The 21,709-nt window shown below is 43.7% G+C and overlaps 1 protein-coding gene and 1 long non-coding RNA gene across 5 annotated transcripts in view; one reads left to right on the forward strand and one right to left on the reverse strand.

Moving 5' to 3' along the window:
• Nucleotides 1–2,240: 2,240 nt before the first annotated feature.
• Nucleotides 2,241–21,709, reverse strand: part of HSPBAP1 (HSPB1 associated protein 1) — a 42,182-nt gene continuing 22,713 nt past the window's right edge. For 2 of the 4 annotated variants that reach the window (XR_011098104.1, XR_011098106.1), the window contains exons 5-9: nucleotides 20,284–20,455; nucleotides 13,304–13,387; nucleotides 10,008–10,118; nucleotides 9,191–9,808; nucleotides 2,241–7,251 (exon numbers count right to left, since the gene is read on the reverse strand). Coding sequence is in view for 1 of the 4 variants with exons in the window: in XM_068687499.1 (XP_068543600.1) it covers nucleotides 9,257–9,808; nucleotides 10,008–10,118; nucleotides 13,304–13,387; nucleotides 20,284–20,455 (919 nt within the window). In the remaining 3 variants the exon portion in view is untranslated. Of the gene's footprint in view, nucleotides 7,252–9,174; nucleotides 9,809–10,007; nucleotides 10,119–13,303; nucleotides 13,388–20,283; nucleotides 20,456–21,709 lie in introns of those variants that run through there. The other 2 variants (XR_011098105.1, XM_068687499.1) reach the window with 2 other exon arrangements.
• Nucleotides 3,809–9,189, forward strand: LOC137858976 (uncharacterized). The gene is made up of 2 exons (XR_011098107.1): nucleotides 3,809–3,946; nucleotides 8,600–9,189. It is a non-coding gene; the product is annotated as an uncharacterized lncRNA (long non-coding RNA).

A 21,709-nucleotide genomic window follows, 5' to 3' on the forward strand; every position in this document is an offset into this window, starting at 1 on the left:
CTTATGTTCTCCACACAGAAGGCTTCATGGGGTCTGCTCCTAGACTGGCATGGGGCACTTAGAACTAAAAATTTAGCTCTAAGGAACAAATAAGAAAAGAAGAGGAAAAGTACTTCTCCTCCATGCCTGGTGTTTTGGGCCTTGTTGCCTCCATGCAGTTTGGCAGGATGTTTTTGGAGCCTGTCTGTGCGGGGTGCAGCTTTTTGCCACACTGCTGCTCCCATCCCCATCATCACACTGCCACCTGCAATGTCCCCCAGATGTGGGACGTTAAACCAGGCTGGCCAGAGCAGTGGTGGAGGTGGCAAAAGCAACACTGCGAGCAGCTGAGGTGTCTCCAGCCCTCCAGGTTTGCCTGGGAAATTGCTAGTGACAGCGAACCAGGGCAATTAGCCCTAATCCTCCTCGGCAATCACCAGCCCTCCTCTGTCCCTGCTCCTCTCCCTTCCTTTCCTTTGCTCGCTCATTAATTGAAACAGAAACTTTCTGTCACCACTGATTGTGGTACCCAGAAGCATGAATATAAAAGCTGGGAAGCGTGCTCCTTTGGCCCAAATAAACAGGTGCCAGGGAGTGTAAGCGAATCATGCTGTGATTGAATCAAGCGGAAGAAGCTGCGTCACGCACACAAAATATCAGCTTGAGGCAGTCACTGTTTGGTGATGTGATCAGATGCCCCTGCCAGCTGGTGACGTGGGAGAGGCTGGGAAACCACGGCCAGGTTTGGGAGAAATGGGGCTGGTGAACATCAGCCCTGCTGCACCCTCTGATGGGCACTTTGCTGGGACGGTCCATCAAACAGCTCTTCTTGTACACAACATGCCTTCTGATAAAAAAATAAAATAAAATAAAAAGGCTTTGGAGCAAATGAACCTCAGGCTGGGCTGTGTCCTGCACTGAGGTTCCTCCAGTGGGATCACAAAGTGGAGCCAATGAGGGATGAAAAGGAAAAGCTCATTGTGCACTTGGAAGGGAAATCTATGCAAAGTTTATACTGGAGGGAACAAAATGAGGATTTACAGCTGCAGAGACTTCAGGCAGGGCCCCAGCTCTGAGCACACCTCGAATCGTGATGAATCTCCCAGCTGCTGGAGCTAATGCATTATATATTGAAATCATTTGTGTTCATTTGCAGCAAATAATTACTTTAAAACGTTATCGTTCATTTGGGTTATTTGACTTCTCTATTAATTGTGTGAATAACCATTTAAAAGACAGCATTTAGGTTAGTGAAAATCATCAGCGTTGCAGCCTCACTTGTTGGGACCTGGGGGAACTGCAGAGCCCTGGATGCCCATGTGGCTCAGGGTGGCTTTGCTTTTCACTCCTGTGGAAAAAATGAGGTCTGCAGGTCAGCTCATGCCTCAAACCTCACTTTTCTCTCCCAATTGTTGGGAAATATGCTCATTTTCAAGCTAAAGGTGTCATTCCTTGCTTCCCTTTGATATGAATATTCTGTCCTGTGACACCTCAAAGAAAAAGCAATCTTCTTGCTCACACCACTTTATAACACAAACAAAGGTACAAGGTAAAATGCAGGAGTGCAATGAACCCCTCTATTGTGTGCCCTTCAATCTGCCGTGATAAACGGGGATTTGGCTGGAAGATTTTTCAGGCATTAGCATGAAAATGGGAACAAGGCTATTTTCCTTCCTTGTGAGCTGAGACGAAAGAGCCATGCCTTCAGGCTCAGCAGCACCCCTCTTGATTTCAAGGGGGGGAAATTAAATAAAGTGGGAGGGAGGGAAAAGTCCGGGGTAGAGGATTGTTAAAAATTATTCCTGAGGCTCTGCCCGTGCTTCCCATGTTTCAGGCATGTAAAGCCTTGCCAAAAAATGTTAAAAGCAAGTGGTCAGTTCTTCTCCCAGCAGAATATATTCCTGAGAAGTCCCAAGGGAAGATTTAAATCTCTCTGCGTTGAATTTGGTCAAGGCTTGAACGACACCCAGTGGGGTCAGCACTGGGCACTGAGCCCTCGCCCTGCCTGCAGCTGCCTCCCTGTGCCAGGGCTGCTGGCAGCAGAGAAGGACTTTGCCTTCCTTCCAGTCACACAAAGATGATTTAAGGCACCCAAAGTTTCAAGCCAGGACTTTTAACTGAAAAGAGGCATCGATTTTCTGTAGCTGGGAAAATAAAAGGTTTGCTCTGGTGAAAGAAAAAAAAGAAAAAAAAAAAAAAAAGCTGTTCAAGAAGCCACCTTGGCATGTGCTGTGCATGTGATTACCTGCACTGTGCAGAGCATGCATGGAGGGGACCAGCACCTTGGTCCTCTCCTCGGGGTCTCCCCTTTCAGGGATGCAGACCTGTGACCCTATCTTTGGGTTTGGGCACCAAATCACATCCCTTGAGCAAAACCTGCAATGAATGGAGGGATAAACACCATGGGGAAGGACGGGGAAGATGTGTTAATTTTTCACAAGAGATGTGTTAGAAGAAATACAGAGGCATGGTGGCCCATCAGCAGCATCTCATCCTGGCATCCGCTTTCCCCCATGGCCACCAAAGCCCCAAGCCCAGGTGCCAGTGGGGAGCTGGCAGAGCTTCCCCAGCCCTCCCTGGAAACACTCATTAATTCCCTGCTTCTTCCTTAATTGCATTAAAGCAGCATCCGTTCTACCATTGCTTTACAATACCTCAGCTTAAATCCACTATTAAGGCAGGAGCATTGTGGCTCGGATCCTTTAATTAACATGAGTGATCTCACCTTTGTCCACAGCATCTTTTTCCAAGCTATTATATTGGGTAATTGTTAAACTACTGACTGGCTCCGAGAGGTCTGTACTTTCATCAAAATGTCCTGCTTTTCTGACCCAGCAACTTATCCACATTTTTGAGCCTAATATTTTCAGGTGATTTGAGTTAAATCAAATTGCAAAAAATCAATGAATTATTTAAAATGCTGGTGGTCTCCAGCTATGAAACATGGTTTGGTCAAAGTTCCCCCTGCATCCTAAAAGCATTAAAGTGCTCCCAGGGGAATGAGTTCCCCGCTGACCACAGCTATCAAAAGAACTGATCAAATTCATTTGAAAACTTTCCACACTTGTGGGGAAAAAAAAAAAAAAAAAAAAAGAAGAAGAAAAAGCATTCATTAATTTTTAATGTCCTCCTTCTTATTTCGTCTCTTGCTAGAAAAAAGGTAGGGAGAGAAACGAGGGGCTCTTCCCTCAGGACAGAAAAGCCCTTCCAACTCTTTTGAGCTGTTAAGAAACACTACACAAGTGTTCTGTTGTTGTGAAATTTCATCAAAAATGGAGCAGGGTGGGGAAAAAAAAAAAAAAAAAAAGCCCAGACACACAACCCAGAAGTCTTCTCAGGACACCCCTTGTTCCTGCAGGTGAGCAGTGATCTCATTTCACCACTACAGTAACAGGCAGGGGGCTGCAGGAGGCCCAGCGTCACCTCCCCTGTAAAAGGGCCAGGAGAAGGCCTGAGCCTCAGCCCACACACCTGATCCTTGGTCTTCTCCTCCCCACCCTGGCTTGCTGCCCCAGGAGCAGCTGTGGGGCCGAATTGGGACCAGGAGAGGGAGGAAATCCACCTGTGCTGCCTGTCCCACCAGTGCTGGAGGCTTGGCTGCCATGGCTCCCAGCCGCAGCAAGCACCAGCTGCACCTCACAATGCCTTGATGGCTGCCACGGTGCTGTGATGACTGCAGGATGAGCTCACGAAGGCCCTAATGGTCTTGTCTGACCTCACCTGCAACCCACATGGGCCCTGGACACCATTTAAACTCGGCCCTAGGCCACCAGCTCTGTTTGGGCTGTGCTGTGGGCCTTGAGCCTCCCCTCTGGGATGGGCTTTGGGCCAGCAGGTTTTCAGTCCTATCTCCTTTTGCTCCCAGACCATCTCCCTGGTGGGATGTGGGATGTGTTTTGTGGCTTTCTGTATCTGGGACTGTTAATGGACCCTGTCAGCTCCAAGCCTGTCCTGCCGCTCCCCGACAGTAAGTTGTTGCGCTTTGGATGGCTGTGAAAGCAGAGCAGTGCATTTACTGTGTCATTGCACAGGGCATCAAACAGGAAAACTGGCAGAAAAGGAGCCAGCAGGCACCTAGGATTAAAGAATTGTCTCAACTTTTGCCATGCCCTTGACCTGTGCATGCTCTTTCCTGCGTTGGGTCTGCAGTGGGGTTGCTCATCCCATTGGAGAGGTGCATTTGAGTCCCCCAAACTGTAGGATAAGGGCTGTAGTGTTGCTTTTACTGTAAGAACAGCCCTGGGCCACGTCAGTGACTCCCCAGCCTCTCCTTGTGGAGGTGGGATGAGGACCAGCTCTGTCCCTGCGGGCACAGGCAGCTCGGTGTGGCAGTGCCGAGAGCTGTGGTTAACTGGGTTAATTATATTCACGTTGCTAGGAACACTATGAATTATGTTAATAGCAGCATCTGGGGAAATTACATCTTCATTAATTGGTCCTGATTGCTTTTTGGCGGATGTGAGATGCTTTTGACTTTACTATGCAGGACAGAATTTATTGTAATCGGCGCATGCACTAAATGCACAAATACCATTACCATGCCCTGCTAATTAACTCTCCAAAGAGGCAAAGATGTGAAAGACCTGCTTGGTCATCTCTTCCTTTCTCTCCTGTCCCAGCCAGGGCAAGTCTGTTTTCTGTCATACCGTGCTCTGGTGGTTCTTCTAACTTCAAAATCATTTTTAAAACTCTATTAAAAATGACAACATAGGTGGCAGACACTGGAAAGTAGCTACAGAGCTGGAAAGGCTTCTGATGGCATGTGCTGTATCCTAGAGTTGGCCTTGCTGCTCTCTGGCTCTGATTTGCCCCTAAGGTTTCTCCTCATGGGTGCAATTTGGTGGCAACCAGGTTTATTCATGTGCTTGGAGTTCATTTTGTTGGCTATTCAGAAGCCTTTTGTCCCGCTCTGTCTGTGGCTGGGGAGGAGGCTGGCCTGGGCTGGGTGGTCCCCAGGGAGCAGGGCTGGGTGGTCGATGGGGCTGTGGTGGTGTCAGTAGAAGACAGTTGTAGCTAAACCGGGGATGATCCATGCACAGCACGTAGCATGGATCCTTGCGATTCTTTAGCTTTCAGTCAATGTGTAGCAGCAAACAAGAAATTAAGCCACATTTCGATGAACGACTGTTACACAACAGAAAGCCCCATTTTTAACAACGGCAATGATCCTAATCTCTTTGGATAAAAAATCTAAAGCTCTGAGCAAATGCGGAATGGGGCAGAGGCAATGCATTACCTCCCCGGGGAAAACGGTCTAAAACTCACTCGAGGCATCGAGCTCCTCGTAAGTTATGAGGCTGTTTGTCTGGGGATGGCAATGAGTTGTATTATGGTCCCGCTTGTTCTGCCTTCTATTTACACAACATCATTTTTCATTTTAATGGTGGTTTTCCAGCCTGCTTTGTTAGGGCTGCTGCTAATTGGAGTGGATTCATGTGCTGTGCCAGGGCACAGAACAAGGCCAGCATTGGCTTAATGGGAAGGGCGAATTTTGCTGCCAGGTGTTTTGAATAGGCATGGTCCAGGAGGAGGGGGCATGGCAGTGTTGGGGGAGGAATTTAGGAGTGAATTTAACCCTCTGGCTGCCACAAATTCAGGGGTTTCCCCATGGGGGTGGTGGGACAGGGATGGCTGTGTGTGTTGAACCACAACAGAGAGGAGAAAAGCCCTTTTGCAAGCCACCTTTCTGACCTTCATCAAAGATACAGGCCTACCTCCTTTGCTGGGAAATTGGGTTTAAAAGTTCTTGGAGCTTGCAGTGTCAGCGTCAGACCTTTGTGAAGTGGTTTTCATGGGTCATCACAGGGAATTGAAGCTCGCTGCTAGGACAATCTTACCAGAGCTTTGGAAGGGGCAAAGTTTATGCCCTCCAAACATAGCATGAAGTTTCACTGGGAAACTATAATATGCACACTGAACTGGGGCTAGCAATGCATTTTCCACCACGCTGCTTCTGCAAATAGGTAAGCAGTGCCGCAAGGACCAGGACAGCTGTAATGCATGGGAGATCTGGCTGCTGCAAAGCAGTGTTTCTGGCTTACCGGGTACACTTCTGCCAGCTGCAAGGCTTGCCCAGTTCCTTAGCGTGGGTCCTGGGGAAGTCAGACCCTGGGTTTCTGCGCTGGTTCCTAGTGGAGCACACCTCCAAGATGTGTGGCTCTTCTTGCAGTATAGACATGGCAAAATCTGCCTCCAAAGCACCAAGCCATGCAACAATTTTGTCCTGCACCCTGAGGCCTCCTGACAAAGCTGTGCAGTGGCTTTTCAGGCCTTGCTGTGGGGTCAGACCTCTTTGTCCAGAGAACAGCAAAGTGCAGTGCAGTCAGTAACACTAAGCAACTTTTCCGCCCCCTTGAACTGAATCTGGTGGTAAAATCCTTTAGCAATGGCTATTCTGCATCAGCCACAGCTTATTAACACCAGAAGTGTCAGGAAACTCCACCCAAGGAAGGCTGCCTGCACACACCTGCCCATGCCTGTGGCTGAGAAATACAGCAAGGACCTTACTAGTGGGCAAACACTGATTTGTAGCACTGCTTTTATTTTTAAAAGGCAATTAGTACCGCAGGAAGATTCACTCTGCCTCCTCGATGTGCCAAACTTGTTCTTAGTTAAAACTTTGATTTATGGCTCATGCTGTATCTCATGACACTGCTCTGCAGCTGAGTTGCTCGCTGGCATTGAGAGACTGGTGCTGGAGCAGAATCCTGAGAGATGCAAATGTGGGGGGGAAGCAGTGCAGTGGAATACAGCATGCTGCCCACTGAAATGTAATAGGGAGACTTTCTGTGAAAGACTGGAACTGAGGAGGCTATTTAGGGTTTTCCCTGATTCTGTTGTCTTTAGAGGTAGGACTCTTTGATTTGGAAATGTACTTTTTCTTTGCAGACAAGCAATGGGCAAATCCCTAGGTGAGTGCTGTGCAGAGGGCCAGTGAGTAGTGATGTGCAGCAGCCCTGGAGAGATGAATGGGGCCTGCCTGTGAACCCTTCTGTAGCTGCTTTTGGGGCAGGGAAGCCCAGGGTTTCCACTGGGCAAATGGGACAGACTGGATGTGTGTGGAGATCAGCATGCTGGCCCAGCATGATGCTTGGAGTGGCCCCACAGCTTTGACTTCCACGTTTGGCCACACGGTGACAATCTCTTACCATCACCCAGCTGTGGCAGGGATGAAGAGCATGTCACTGCTGGAACCATCCTGGTGCTGCCTGTAGGTCACCACTTGCTCAACTGCTGCCATGCCCATGGCTGAGAGTGAGCAGGGAATACATTCTGTGGGGGGAAGAAAGTTTCCTTAGTGATTGCAGAGAAAAGCAGTTTGCTTGCAGCTGTCTTGACTGGAGGGCTTGATGGCTGAGTTTCCTACTCTTTGTTTGAGCCAGGCTGTCACTGAAGAGGTCAGAAATCATTTATTTTTAACGCCATGAATATGTAGAAACTTGTCCAAGCTTCTCCACAGAGTGGCCATGAATTTAGAAACAGAGTCAGAAATCATGGCATTCGGTATCCTGCAAATCAGGTCAGAGCTATAAATTTCTCTTATTGGTCTGTGGGCCGTTTGCCATACGTGACTTTCTAAATTTGTGGTCATTTCTCTCTCTACCCGTGTGCTGAGTGTATGACTGTGATTTTATATTATGCCTCTGAGACATAAAGTCCTTCTGGTGCTTTCACCTAGCATCGTAAACAGCCTCGCTCTCTCCTCCTTGTCCCCTTTGCTAATGGTTTCTGGCCACAGCCTGGCCCCTAAATCACAGGCTGCACCTGGACAGGCATAAAATGCAACTCTCCCCAGACACGCAGGGTATTTGTTTAGAGCGCTGAGTGATGTGCCCCTGAACACATGCAATCCAGCCTTGTGGTAACAGTGTCTCTGAGACAGATCCTCCAAAGTAGGTAATGGAGCCTCTGCCTACGGGGGCAGGTCCTGCAAAGACCTTAAACCATTCAGCTGCTACAAGGGCAGTCATTCTGAATGCAGAGGGAGAAAATGTTCGGTGTAGCTATCGTGGAGGGTGCTGTTAAAATGATCTCTGCTGTAGGGGGAAGAGGAAAGCTAAGGAGGCGTACATTTGGGGAATGGAAGGTGGTGCTGCTGTCCTCCTCCTCTTCGAACTTTACTGCTCTTTCTCCCTCACCTATATCCATTCCAGACATAAAAGCTTTTTTTATTGCAAGACTATTTTTGCTCAGTGAATTAAAATGAACCGTTTGCAGCCCCCTCGCCCCAGTGCAAATGATCCCAGCAGCAGTGATCTCTGGCTGGGCCCTGCCCCTGTGGTCAGCCTGAGAAAAAAGACAAGTGTAACAATAGGATGAAAGTGGGCTGTCATTAAAGCACAGCTCTTTTGAGATATGCCAACGTATCTAAATGGTGCTGCCTTATTCTACAGATCTGCTCCCTAGGAGCCTGGTGAATCACTGAAGGCAGCAGATGTGACTAAGACGTTTCCTAACTCATTTTTAATCCTTTTTGGCACAGCAGTGCCAACACAAAAACATGAACTATATGAACAGGACTGTTCCTTAAATTCTGGTAGTATTGTGGTGGTGCAATCCCATTGAAACTGTATTTGCATTTTCCTGTCTGTGTCAGAGCACGGATTTTTTTTTTTTTTAGGTGGAGCTTAGGACTGCATCTTGCCAGCAGGCTCTTTGTTACTGATGATGACACACAGGTGTCATTGGGGTCTGAGCCCAGTCAAGAGGAAAGGGATGGACAGTCGGAAATTGTGCATATCTGGGTCAAGGACAGAGCTTGATATGGCTTCCTCCTAGTAACTCAGTCACTTCTCAAAGCCTGTGTTTCTACCTCCTGAAATAAGCAGGCTGCATGTTTCTGCATGGCTGCCCCACAGCAATTAAATTGCCTCCCTCCACCCCTCTGTTTGTCCCCCTGGGGACCTGGGACTGTTCTTTAGCTTCCAGTTTGAGCCACTCATCTGATTTATGGACTTGCACAGATCAACAGATTCACTGATGCTCAGAGCTGTACAATGTGTTAAACCACCCATCCACACAACAAGGTGGAATTATAACTGTACGTTCTGTTTGTAACATTGAGGAACTCTGACATACCTTTTTCTTCCTATTCCTCATTAATCAATTATTATTTTAGCTCCACTTCATTTTGCCACTTAACCATTAGCTGTGTTTGTCTACATTTTAAAAAGTACTTGAAACAAAAGTAAAACATTCAATTATTACCAACCTTAAACAGCTAGAACAAGGCTGTTATTTGACTTCTTTATTTCAAATATGATAAAGCACTTGAGCATTAAACTCCTGCTCTCTCCAGCAGCAGCTGAGCCACTAAGCTGATGACATGTGGATTAACCAAACAGTCTAGCAAATCATTGGTAGAAAGGGCTGTTTGGGAGGCATTTGGACTGCCATCTGAATCCATTTGATTTGCAGGCGTTTCGCAGTCATTACTCATTGCCAATTGCTTCCTGGTGCAGTGTAATTTTCCAATATGTCCTCCTTCATTTTCATGGAGAAGATCTCTATAGTCACTTTTGACTGCACCCGTTGAGCTTGTTTCTTGAGGCTGCGGTAGAACTTGAATGAGGTGAGGCCCAAAAGGTATTTTCTGGAACTTTTCTGCTTTTAATGTTGAAGAGCCAAATTCATGGGTTAGTAATTTGCAGCCCCCTGGTTCCCAGCCAACTTGCTTTTTCCTCCTCTTGTGTGAGGGACTCGTCACTCGCTCTGCTTCAGTGCTGCTGGGACGTGTCTGCTCTGATACGTTTGCCTTTTGACACTTGAAATATGCAGCCACTGCTTTATTCAGGTACTGGAGATTGATTTCATGGGATGTTGCCTCAACCTAAGAAAACACCCAAAATGTACTCTGTTAAAAGGAGGAATGTTTCAGTTCAGTGTTGCATGATTATGTTCCATGGATTATTTTCCCTACTTAAGGGAAAGGAACTTAAAAATTTTCTTTCAGGTAGCAGAAAGATAAGATTAAGCAAAATGTCAGTAATTCTCTACTATCACTGCTATAATGAAGCAAGAGTGCTTACCTCTGTGGGATTTAGCCAGATATCTTCATCACTGGGGCTTTCTGCTGATTTTATGGCACATACCAGTGTTCGAGTTATTGCTTCTTCTACACGAGCTTCATGATCTGCATCCTGCCTCAAGGGAATGAAGTGTTTGGAGATGGGTTAGCACTTAAATTGCTATAGGAAGTTGGAAGATCTTGGCAAGAACTAAACGGATGCCTTAGCTGGAAAACCATACTCATCTACGTAAAGTAGGTAGAAGGTTTTGGACTTCTGAAGCTCCTACTCATGCATAGAGAGCTTACATGAGTAACAGCACAGGCTTTGGTGTGACTACTCATGCAGATAAGGATTTGCAGAAAAAGATTCTAGTGTTTATATAATCTTTTTCCTTATTAGTGTTCTTTTAATTGAATCTGGTGCTTGAAATTACATAGCAATGTTAGCATTTAATTAATATGTGTATTTATAAGACTCCTTAGGAGTAGAAGGACCATGAAAGTACATAGAAAATTTTATAGATCTACATATTATGTCTATTTAAGTATTTAAACGAAGGATGTTACAGCAAGGCAGCAACTACGTAAGGTCTAGAGATTAGCAAAAGTGAGGCTTAAAATTCAGGAAACATTTTATCATGTGATAGTAACAGAAGTTAACATACTACTGCAGTTTCAAACATAAGCAGAAAGGAAAAATGCATTTCATATGAAAGATCTCCTGCCAAACTAACAACGAAGTTAGTAACTAGCTCTTGGTTTTAGGCCTTCACTTCCTCCATCATCCCCTTGGGTAACTGGGTACCAGTTAGTCTGGGATAGTAGAAATAAACTTTATAGGATCTATTTAAGTTTTCTTTCCCACTTAACTGGATTTCTTGTACGTGAAAGGAGAAAATAAGGTTCTCTGAACAAGATGGGTAGTTTAGTTATTTCAGTGACAGATGCCTAGGAGTGGATGCATAAATTTGGTTTTGTTGAGACACTTAGACATACCGGTTTTGGAAGAAAGATGTAACCTAGTCAACACACAACACTACATTGCCTAATTGTGGCTTCGGGGAACATGTCAAGCAAGCCATGCATCTTGGTAGTAGAGTGGTGAAGGCAGTAATTCATCTGGATCCCCAAGCAGAATTTGGGATAGAAGCAGGGGAAAGCGTAGCTGTGGATGCTTTGCCTACTAATGGCCTTATATAACAAGTCCCCAAAACAACTGAGTTTATTTAAGCGTGGAAATTATTATTTAGGGTGTTGCACTCTTGGGATTCATCCTGGTCTGATGGATAACAGGGTTGTACTGATTGCATGAGAATATGTTAAGAAGCATGAAGTGCTTTGAGCAGCTCACATCCAGCTGAAAACAAATTAAACTTCTACTTTAAAGGCTTGCCAATATAATTAATGGTTTCTCTAGGACTATAAATGTTGGCATGATTCACATCTGTCAATATGAAAGCAGCTGGTAACAGCTGCAAGCAAGAACTGCTTGATTTGGTAATGGAAATCCTCTCAATATTGTTTCTCGGCATCCATGTCAGAATTTTTATAGGTGTGCTGCCACCATCATCTGTAGGGATAATACCTGTAAGGAACTCTCACCTGAGTTGCAATGGTTATATTTGTTTATGGTTGCTTTTCATATCTTTTTTGGGGGGCTGGGGTAGGGGTCATTCATTAACAAAATCCAGCAAACACTCCTCTGCAGATCATGCTATCTATACACAACTGTCTGCTCTTGCTGTTACCAACAAGATCTGTCACTTCACCAAGACTTTTATGACCAGAAAGGCCATGGAGCTTAGCTCTACTTTTTTTTTTTCATAGCCTATGAGAAACCCAAACAGGTTATATACAACCCAGCCTCCTGAGACCTATTTACCCAGCAGAACTGATCCAGTTCTGACCTCCTCCTCCAGTAGGGGTTGAAATTTGTGAGGTACAACTTAGGGTGGAAGTGTGGGGGGTCTTCAGGAACATGTGGTGAAATTACTTCAAAGGCTGCTCAAATTTAAGGCAGATTTAAATGGTTGTTCTCTAATATTGCTGGTGCTTTCTCTGGCATTAGACTCAGGACTGTGTACAAGGCCAGTACAGACTATGGGCCTGCTGTCCTTCCTTCATATGCAGTCTCATATGGAAAACTTCTCTATGAGGAAAATACCCAGGTTTGCCTCTGCTTGGTCTGATGTCAGTATGAGAAATGTATTGTGTAGTTTGAACGGCAGCTGAACGCATGTGTTCATCCCCCTGCAGATTTCCAGTCTAATAAAGGTGCAAAAAAAATGCAATAAGCAATTTAGTGAGGCAGCTTTCAAATGCCAATTCAAAGGGCCTTTTTAATATTAAGCTAGGATTAATGAAGAAGTAATTTGAATCAGAAAACCTTCTGTAGCATTGAGATGATATCCCTAGAACCATCCCATATATACTGGGAGAGCAAGAAAAATCAGAGCCTGGGGGAAAGAAAATTAATTAAATACATGAGAAAAATCCAACTCCAGGCAAATCATAACTATCACAGAGAAATGAAAATTCAAACATCCTCTGCCACCCCCTTTCTATCACATTAATCTGATTTAAATTCTAATTTAGCTTTGCATGTAAGCATGTGCTTGAGATGAAGCTGCTGTTTGTCATTCCATACTCAGCACAATGTTGGTTAGTCCCTGAGAAATCAGACATGAGAAGTTTAGCTTGTGTCTAATTGTTTGCCTGATTGAGGTGAACTTCCATATGACTGAACTGGTGCTTTAGATCTGGAGCCTTGGAAGGTTCTTCAGGAAAAACTGTAACCACAAGGGCTCTTCCCTCACCAGCTGCTGAATACAGCAAACCTGATAGGGCTGAACCACATGGGCAAGGGACAAAATTCTTCAACCTTAATCCTTGCAAAAGATTCTGCTCAATACAGCTGAGTATATATATACTGAGTGTATAATACAGCTTGAGTTCTGAGTGGCATCACGCCTCTCTCTAGGTCATATCCTTGTCATGGTTTTTGTTAGAGATGCTTTTCTTTTCTCCCTCCTGCTTTCTCTAGAAAGTAAACTTGAATCAAATGTGCCAGTGGCAAAGCATAGCTGCATTTTAGTGGTGACTGACAAATGATGCTAGTAGAATGTGCAAGTCTGCAAAGTTTTCTGCTATCCTCAAGGATAAAAGAAGCTATGTAAATGTAACTGCACACTGAAATCACTGAAGTTGGCTCATGGGGTCATCAGATCTGGGACAGGATTATACCTGCTTTCCTACTTTTTATAATGCATGCATACATGGAAATGCTGCAGCACCATGATATGAAAAGGAAAATACCAGTTCAATCCATGAGTTTATGCTGATGGTGATGGGGTCGATGGATTCCACGTAGTGCCACCAGTGCCTTGGAACAAGCAGGACCTGGAATCAGAGACAATGCGTTAGGGTGCTAGCAGAAGGCTGAGAGGGAAGCTCAGGTGACTTACTCAAATTAGCATGGGATGAAGAGGCAGAATGAGGCAAAGAATAGGAGGTGGGAGATGATCTTTGTTTCTTCTAAACAGCCTTTCATCAAGGCTTAGATGTCCCTTTGCTATTCCCATTATATCAAATACTATTATGTAAGAAGTGGACATGATCCAGAACTACCTCTCATCCAAAATTTTCTCATATATGCAGGACAGTAACCTTTTAACTGCGCCAGATAAGCAAGGTCCAGCTGTACAAAGGGACTGGAGCTGGTGTTGATGTAGAGCAGGGCTTTAAGGAAAATCTCAGCCAAGCAAGCAGTCTTTAGCAGACACTGCATGCAATTGAACAGGCTTCCCAGTTCCTTTAGAAGGACTGCCAGCTGGCTTCCCCCAGAAGTAGGTATCCTAATACTAATCTAGGTGATTAACAACACGTAGCTTCAATTCTGGTAAATAATTACCTGTATTAAACTTGTCGCTTTTAGTAGATAGGCTTTTAAGAGAAGATGTCCCAGAAATCATGACAATCTAGTTTAGATCAGAGCTTTACAACTATATCAGGATGATAGCTGTGACATAAAATTGATTCTAACCCATGGCTTTTATGGTACAAAGACATTAATGTTGTTTTGATGATATAGTACAAGCTTTTCAGATTACTGAACATTAGATTAACATAGAGCCATCAAGAAAAGCATAAAAGATGGTTTTTGACAGGGAATGAAAATGGTCAGAGATGGATAAAAATACACACTTCAGAATGGGGAAAGTGAAGCAATGATCTGTATCTGAATCACAGCCAATTTTTTTTCTTGTTGCACGCAAATTACTGAAAAGATGTCCTGCTAGCTAGGTAGCCTTGTGATTCATTACATCAAAACATCGCTAATGAGAAAATGTCTGTGAAGGAAACAATGACTGCAGCCCTGGTTCTGCAAATGCTTATAGCCCAGTTTTGGGCTACAGGCAGAAATGCTCTCCACCGCTTTTCAATTTAAGGGGAGAAAAAGTATAGTCTATCTAAAGGTCAAAAGCATTTGGAAATTGTATTTTAATCCAGTACAGCATAGAAAACAGAAAGAAGGAACTGAGAGAAAGGGGACAAACAACTGTGCCACTGATGACACAGTCCAAGCCTCCTGTTGAACAAATGAAATGCATTGCTCAATTAGACATTTGGTTGCAAACACCAAAAGCAATTAGCTATGTTTGAATCTACTACCAATGGCTCACACTGCTTCGTGTGATATCTAGTGATCTGGAACGCTTTCTTGGCTTTGAGATGTCCCCTCTACCAAGGCAGGATTTAGCTACAGAGCTGAACACCAAGCAGTCACGCTACCAAACAAGACACTAAAACGTCAGGACTGAAAGGGAGAACAGTAGAAAATACACAGTCTTGCATGTGCACATAGGCAGATGCAGAAACAAACATTGCACATCCATTAGTATGGAGCTCAGGATTCACAAATGTCAGTGTGTTGCAGATAAGATTGTGGGGGGATGGTATTTAACAAATATCACCGATCAGTTCTTACATCCAAAAGTGTATTTAAACCCTACACAGACTGAAGCAAAAACGTGGTTCTGTTCAGAGCAAGTTTCAGAGCGGTGCTTTCATCATGCATAAACTTTCAATCAAGAGTATAGCTGCATTAGCTGCAATGGGACAGTGTTAGCAAGTGTTTGCTCACATTTTGTCAACAGAATCATACAAAAAAGATTCTGCTTCTTAATAGGGGATCTTGCACTACACCCATCTCAGTGCCATCCAAATGACAGGGTATAATGCCAAAGCCTGGAAAATATTGTGCTATGTTAGAAGGTAGCATAGTGTCTAGAATAAATACCTGTTTCCCACAACTGGCTCCTTACTGTAAGACTCTCCTGGGAAGAGCGTTTGTAAAATGCTGAAGAAGTGGAAGAAGATGTGATAAAATGGGGCATGGTGCAGAGACTATGCAGCAAGGGAATAAAAGCAGGAGACAAAATAAGGGAAGTGTATAAATCTTTCGGTAAGAGGGCCTATGTGGAAGAACCAAGATGGAAATCAAGAGTGGAAGCTGCTAGCTTAGCATGTCTTACGTGCAATGTGGAGACAGAATTGCTTTGGAAAGATCAGGTATGGCTAGGAGGAAAGTACAAGCCCCCCAGATAGTCCAGTCTTTTCAGACCGATGAGGAGGAAGTACCTCTGAGAAATTAATTAGACTTCACTTGCCAGCAAGCTAAGGGTAACTGTGAAGTTGTGCATTTCTGCAGCTGGCACTATTTGCTGTTATGATTTTTATAGAGGAACTACAGAGCTGTGACTGTAAGAGGCAAAACAGATACCATAAAGCTACTTGCTCTCCCTCTTTTATTTTTTTAGTAAGCTTATGCTTGTTAAGATAAGGATTTATGGCAGCAAGAAAGTTGAAATTATCAAAATGCAAAAGGGCTAAAATTTTAAGCAAGATGGAGAAATGGAAAAAAGGGATTAAAACCAAAAAACAAAGCTGGCAAGGGAGCAGCTGAACTAGCAAAGACAAAACAATAAGCCAGCAGAGAGAAGTAAAGTGGGATTCTTCTAGCTTTGCAAACTAGGTGGAAAAAACAACCATCCATTCCACAACAAAACCAAGCAGACTTCCCTATTTATGAATATAGGGCACAATTTAACTTCATTTGAAACCACACTGAGATAAGAAATGTGAAAATAAAACGCAGTGGGGGGGAAAAAATGCAGCAAACATTCCACGGGGAAAATGCAAGGTGCAAAAGCAGGTCAGAATTGTTCCAAGCTACGAGATAATTTGGCGTTAGCCTGTTTTCTACAGAGTGTATCTAGCTTTGTGGGATGGGAAGATACCAATCTAAACAGCAACCAATCAGGTAATGCTAATATTTAGCCTAGTGATAGACAAATATAGCAGATGAAGTCAAAGTAGGACAGAAATCTCAAAAGATAAAAATGAAATTCTAGACCCTAAGAGGAAGGCGGGAAAAAAAATGAAGAGAACAGTTGGGAGAGTAAGTGGAGCAATGCTGAAGACTTGTACAGCACAGAGAACAGAACAGGTTTAAATTCTCAATGGACGTGATTAACTTGATACAGTGCAAAGGTAGGGCAAAGGTGGAATTGCTTCGAAAAAGAGCATACCCTGCAGTGAAATATTATACTTAGAAATTTCTGCTCATTAAAAAAGATATTTGTGTAAATGCCCAAGAAAAAGGAGCACCGAAGAATGCATGTGTGATGGGTGGAAAAAGAGAAAGGAAACAAACTCCAGAACCACTTGCAAATGTGGCAGTGGAACATAAACACCACAAAACGCATAACCAGCCCTGCTCTCCTCTCTCTGCAAACCCCACGCTGAGGTTTAGCAGCAGCAGCGAGGATGACTCTTCAGAAGTGCTGCCACCCTGTGCCCCGTCCCAGCCTGTGCTAGGTTCTTACCCTGCCTCCTCCTTCCCTGCTGCTCTGGTGTCTTTCCACCTGCTGAAACAGAGACCAGGGCTGCTGGTGGCAGAAATGCAGGTTCTGCCCTGGGGAGAAGCACGGTGTGCAGATGGGGAATGGGGCTGTGACCATACCGTGTCTATAAGGAGCTGGGTGAGGGACTGGGAGAAGCTTAGGGAACCACTGGGAGAGCAGAGTCTGGAACTGGCAGCTGTGGTAACTGTAGTTGTGGATACAGACTGGGACTGAGACATTTCTGTAGCCTTTCAGTAGGCAGGCAAGCCAATGCAAGGTCAGCAAGGTTCTGAGCAGAAGTTCACAGTGACAGGTAATGGCAAAACAATATATTTTTCTCTGATGTTTAAGTGTGGATAAATGCGTCCTTCTCAACCTCAAAGTGCCTCTGAGACTAGCTCAGCTAGGCCTTTCCTCACACCTTCGGTGTCTAGAGCTGATGGCAGCTAATCTTTTTTACTGTTTTCTAGTTATATGGACTAAGAACAATTAGGTTAGTGAGCAGAAAGAAAGCAAGAAGTTGCTGAGAAGGGGGAAAAGGTGAGAATGATCATTGACTTTGTCAGGCATCTCAGTTTTTCAGTGTTTTCAGGTAGGATTCATCTCTGCTTCTTAATTATCAAAAAGTTAAGCCTCTATGTGCATAGGCTCCTTTCATAGCCTGTGCAGAAGTACCAGATGGGATGAATGCTCTGGCAGGACCCTAACTGTATAAGATTGAGGATGAATCACCTTGTGGAGATGCCAGGTTCTTCTCACTAATGACAGATGGAACATCTGTCCAGGACAGGGTTTAAGCTGAGGGTACTGGCTCTTACCCTAATTCTCTGAGCACTTTTCCCAGAGAGCTGAGGAAAAGTAAAGGGTGGAGGATAATAGAACAGGCATGTTTTGCTCCATTTGCAGTCTTTTAATTAGTATCTGCATAGCTGTGAAAACAATTAAGGTATTACTAAAAATATTGTAGAATTTATGAGCAAATAAAACAGAAGACAAATGCTTTGGGTGAAAACCTGCTAGTTCAGTGAGTGCAAATCCACCAGCAGTTAACCTCCTGCTCCATGCTTACCATTCAGCCTTGCCACAATTACACAGGGGACCAGCTCTGTATGTATGTTTACAAGGAGTTTCTACATTTGTGTGACATAGCTTGAGCTTGTAAATTCTCAAAAATTTAGTTACCTAATATTATAACTTGTATTGAGGACATTAATGTGTAACCAGAAGTTGCACTAAAACCTCAGTGGAAATTCATCCCACAGACAATGGTCAAATAGAGAACGTACCCCTTATAAAACCTGAAGTAAGAGCTGACTACTTAAATTCATAAGAGATTCACCTCTGAGGTACACAGTGAAAGTAGTGAAAAGGCATGAAGGATGCAAATGAAGTGCACATTATACATTGGTACAATGTTATGCGAAGGAATTCTGCTTTAAAGCCTTAAAGGGCTGTAGAAAAATGGCTTGTAGCAAAAAATGACCAGAAGATGGCATTAGACACATTAAGTTTTTGATATTCAAAGCTGCAACCACCTTACATGCAGTTGCTCTCCTGAATACCTAAGAACACCTTTGTCTTTATTTTTCATCCCTGCATTGTTACAGTATCTAATCCAAAATGTTCTGCATACCCTCTGGGAAGGAGATGCTATAAACTACCACAAAATAAAGCTGGCTGCAAATTCTGAAGCAGTTGTATGCGTTCTGTGTGAAAGCGGCTGCTAAGCTTGTATCAAGATTGTTATTATTTAGGGATCCTCTTGCTCCTTAACAAAGGAGTTCTAAGTCATTCCTCCCTCTCTGTCAAACAGCAGCAGTCTCCAGCCAGATGCCCCAAAAGCTTCTGCATGAGATCACAGCATCACCCAAAAAGCACTGATAAAAGGGGTGAAGGCAATACCTCACTGTTCCATCACTACCTATGTTACTTTATCCCCCAAAATCCAAGCAGCATCTCCTTCATGGAAATGCAGGGGACGTGTATTACTGAGCTGGCTCAAGATCTTTATTCCTAGCAAGATTAATTTGTAATTGCTTTAAGCCTAATTAAAATTAAGATCATATTAAAGGTTCACTACCACACTTGATCATTCCAAAGGAGAATATAAATTGAAATAGCATTGGGGATCATGGATAATGCAATGCTGAATGGACGTGGCATTTTTACCAACAGTAAAAACATGTTCTTGGTGCTTTATATTATTGAATGCTGTTTCCTTAGAAAGTGCAGGTGGCAAAACTAATCTTTTACCTCAGGAGCATGACTAGGAGTAAACGTAGTGCATCCAATGCAACTTGATCACAGACTCCCTTCCATTTGTGACTGTACCAGCAGAAGAACACACTGATCCCAGTTGACAGACATCTTGCTAGAAGCTACTATCCTGCTCCAGTCTGACACCTCCCCAGCTCACAGGAGCATTCTTCACTATGCATCACCAAAATTAGCTGGATTAACAAAAATCTGTTCTTTAAACAGTTGAAGACAGCTGGGTTTGCCAGCCATGGGTGAGGGAACACAAAGTCACTGGGCTGGTGGATCAGAAGAGGTGACAACATCTGGCAGGAGGATGGTGAAAAGATGCTAGAAGCAGCAACTCTATCACCTTACACAGCCAGAGCAATGCACACTGCAAAATGCCTGACATTTTGAGATGCAGAGGAGTGCTTTACAAGGACATGTACTGCTAAACAAATGAAAAGGGTAATTCACTCTAAATACAGTCCATGTTGATTGAATAAAAGAGGACACTACAACAAGAGACTAGGAATTAAGAGTACTGAGTCCTATTCTCATACTGCTGCACTACTGTGACTATAAGCCAGGCACTTGTAACTGAATTTTCTCAGTAAAATGGGGTTAGTAATATCCTCGCATCCTTGTAAAGCACCATGAAACCTCTACGTGGTACGTGCTTTAAAGGCAAATATCATCATTATACTGCTCTGCTACTAAAGCAACAAGTTAGGCCAGTGTTCCCTGGTGAAAGTTACTCTTCACTATCAACATCTGAGTTCATTTGCTGGCTCTACATGCTCATTAATCAAATACACTTTTACGCAACATACTGTTTTCAGAGTAGACAGGTTAGAGTACTGCTGAAGACAGTTTTAAAACAACTTGGAAGTGATTGCAAGAACTGGTATTGGGTAGTCTATTGAACTAACTCTCCGAATGTTTGTGTGTTTTGCACAAAAAATCTAGTAAAATAGCTGTAAGTGAAGAAACTTTCTGTGCTGAGAGATCTACCTTATTAAACCCGAGTGCAGAACGTTGGGGAAGAGAAATACCACAGTCAATTTGTTAAAACTTCCTAGCCTTTAGTTAGCCAGTTAAATAAATGACTAGCATCTTTCAAGTAACACAAAGCTCATATAGGAATGGTACCTGTCCTGGACTGAGTGTAACCACGTGGGCTGTTGTGTTCTTAAACTCAGGAAAGCGTTTCAGATCAGGCTTGGCAACATTGACTTTGCTGAATACACTGGATTCCTCATAAGGGATCCTGGTGGGATAAAGGAAACTGGTGTCACCAGGTGGGAAGAGGTGCCATTTCTTCCTGAAAATAGAAAGAAGATAAAAATGTATTCAGTGCATGTCAGTTACAGCAAAGAACTAAAGGCAGTAGCAAGGTTTTCAATAAAACATAGATCTGCCTTGCTGTGTGAATCTCCTACGCAGTGAGAACATAGGCAGTGCTTGCTTACAGGCTGTCTACTAAAAGTGTTTTTAAAATATTCCACTTTTTAATTTTTCAGCTGAGAAGATTTACAGTTTCTCACCAATTATTTTTAAAAGGCAGATAAAATGATTTTTTTAAAAAAAAAAAAAAACTCTCCCATCTGGTTCCTCCTTCCTCCCTTCTGCAAAGCAACGTGTGGCATTTACAGATGCTCAGAGAAAACCAGGGAAAATAATTTCATTAGAGACAGCATACGTTCATTCACTGAACGAATAGCTGCTGTGCCCACGTTTGTTTTAAAAGGAGTGTTTTTGTTTACAACGGCAACAGTAAAGGCGTATGGATGTGTTCTTTTTTCCTATCACCTTATTTGGTAGTTACGTTGGCTCCAAACCCCTCATTCTTAGTAAAAGTCAGCCAGTGCCTCTATTTCACTTACACAGACCAGATCACAGACAGAGAAAGGAACAGGCCAGAACTGTTGGTGCCAGTTTTATGGGTACTATAAATTAAATGTCTTAGCAGGTACATATGTTATTTAGAAATAGAAAATTTATAGGGCAGCACTTCAGGTAATGGAAATAACCAGAAAGGAATATAGCAAGGGAAAATTTCTTACATTTAAGAAGTGCCAGACAATCAGTACAACAGTAACCCCTGCACTAAGCAATTGAAAAGTAAAGGCAGTAACTTTGCAACACATTTGGACAATTTGTGCTCTCCTTTATTTCTGACTCTAGCTAGATCTTTTCTTTTTGTCCCTTTTTGTGGTACTTGCTTTTTGCATAGTGCTTTTGGTTGTCAGTTCTAAGTCACTGATCTGAAAATGGGAGAAAGGCAGCCAAATGGCACAGGAACAGAAGAGACAGGAATAGCAGGGTAGCCAGAACGGCAGAGATAGGCACAGATGGAAGTGCCATAGGTTGCTGACACTTCTTGGTAATTACCAAAGCTACTGCTGGGTGCAAACACAAAAAATAGTTCACCTGGAACCTGAGCCCTACTGGAATTTGACTTTGCCCTCCAAGCTAGACCCTCCAAAGGCATCAAATAACTAGGTTGGGAGGCTGATGGGTTAATCCTGCAGGCTCATGACAAAGCAATATCATGAAGCAACAAATTAAGAAGCCC

This window comes from Anas acuta, chromosome 6, assembly GCF_963932015.1.
Source record: "Anas acuta chromosome 6, bAnaAcu1.1, whole genome shotgun sequence".
Classification (NCBI taxonomy): Eukaryota; Metazoa; Chordata; class Aves; order Anseriformes; family Anatidae; genus Anas; species Anas acuta.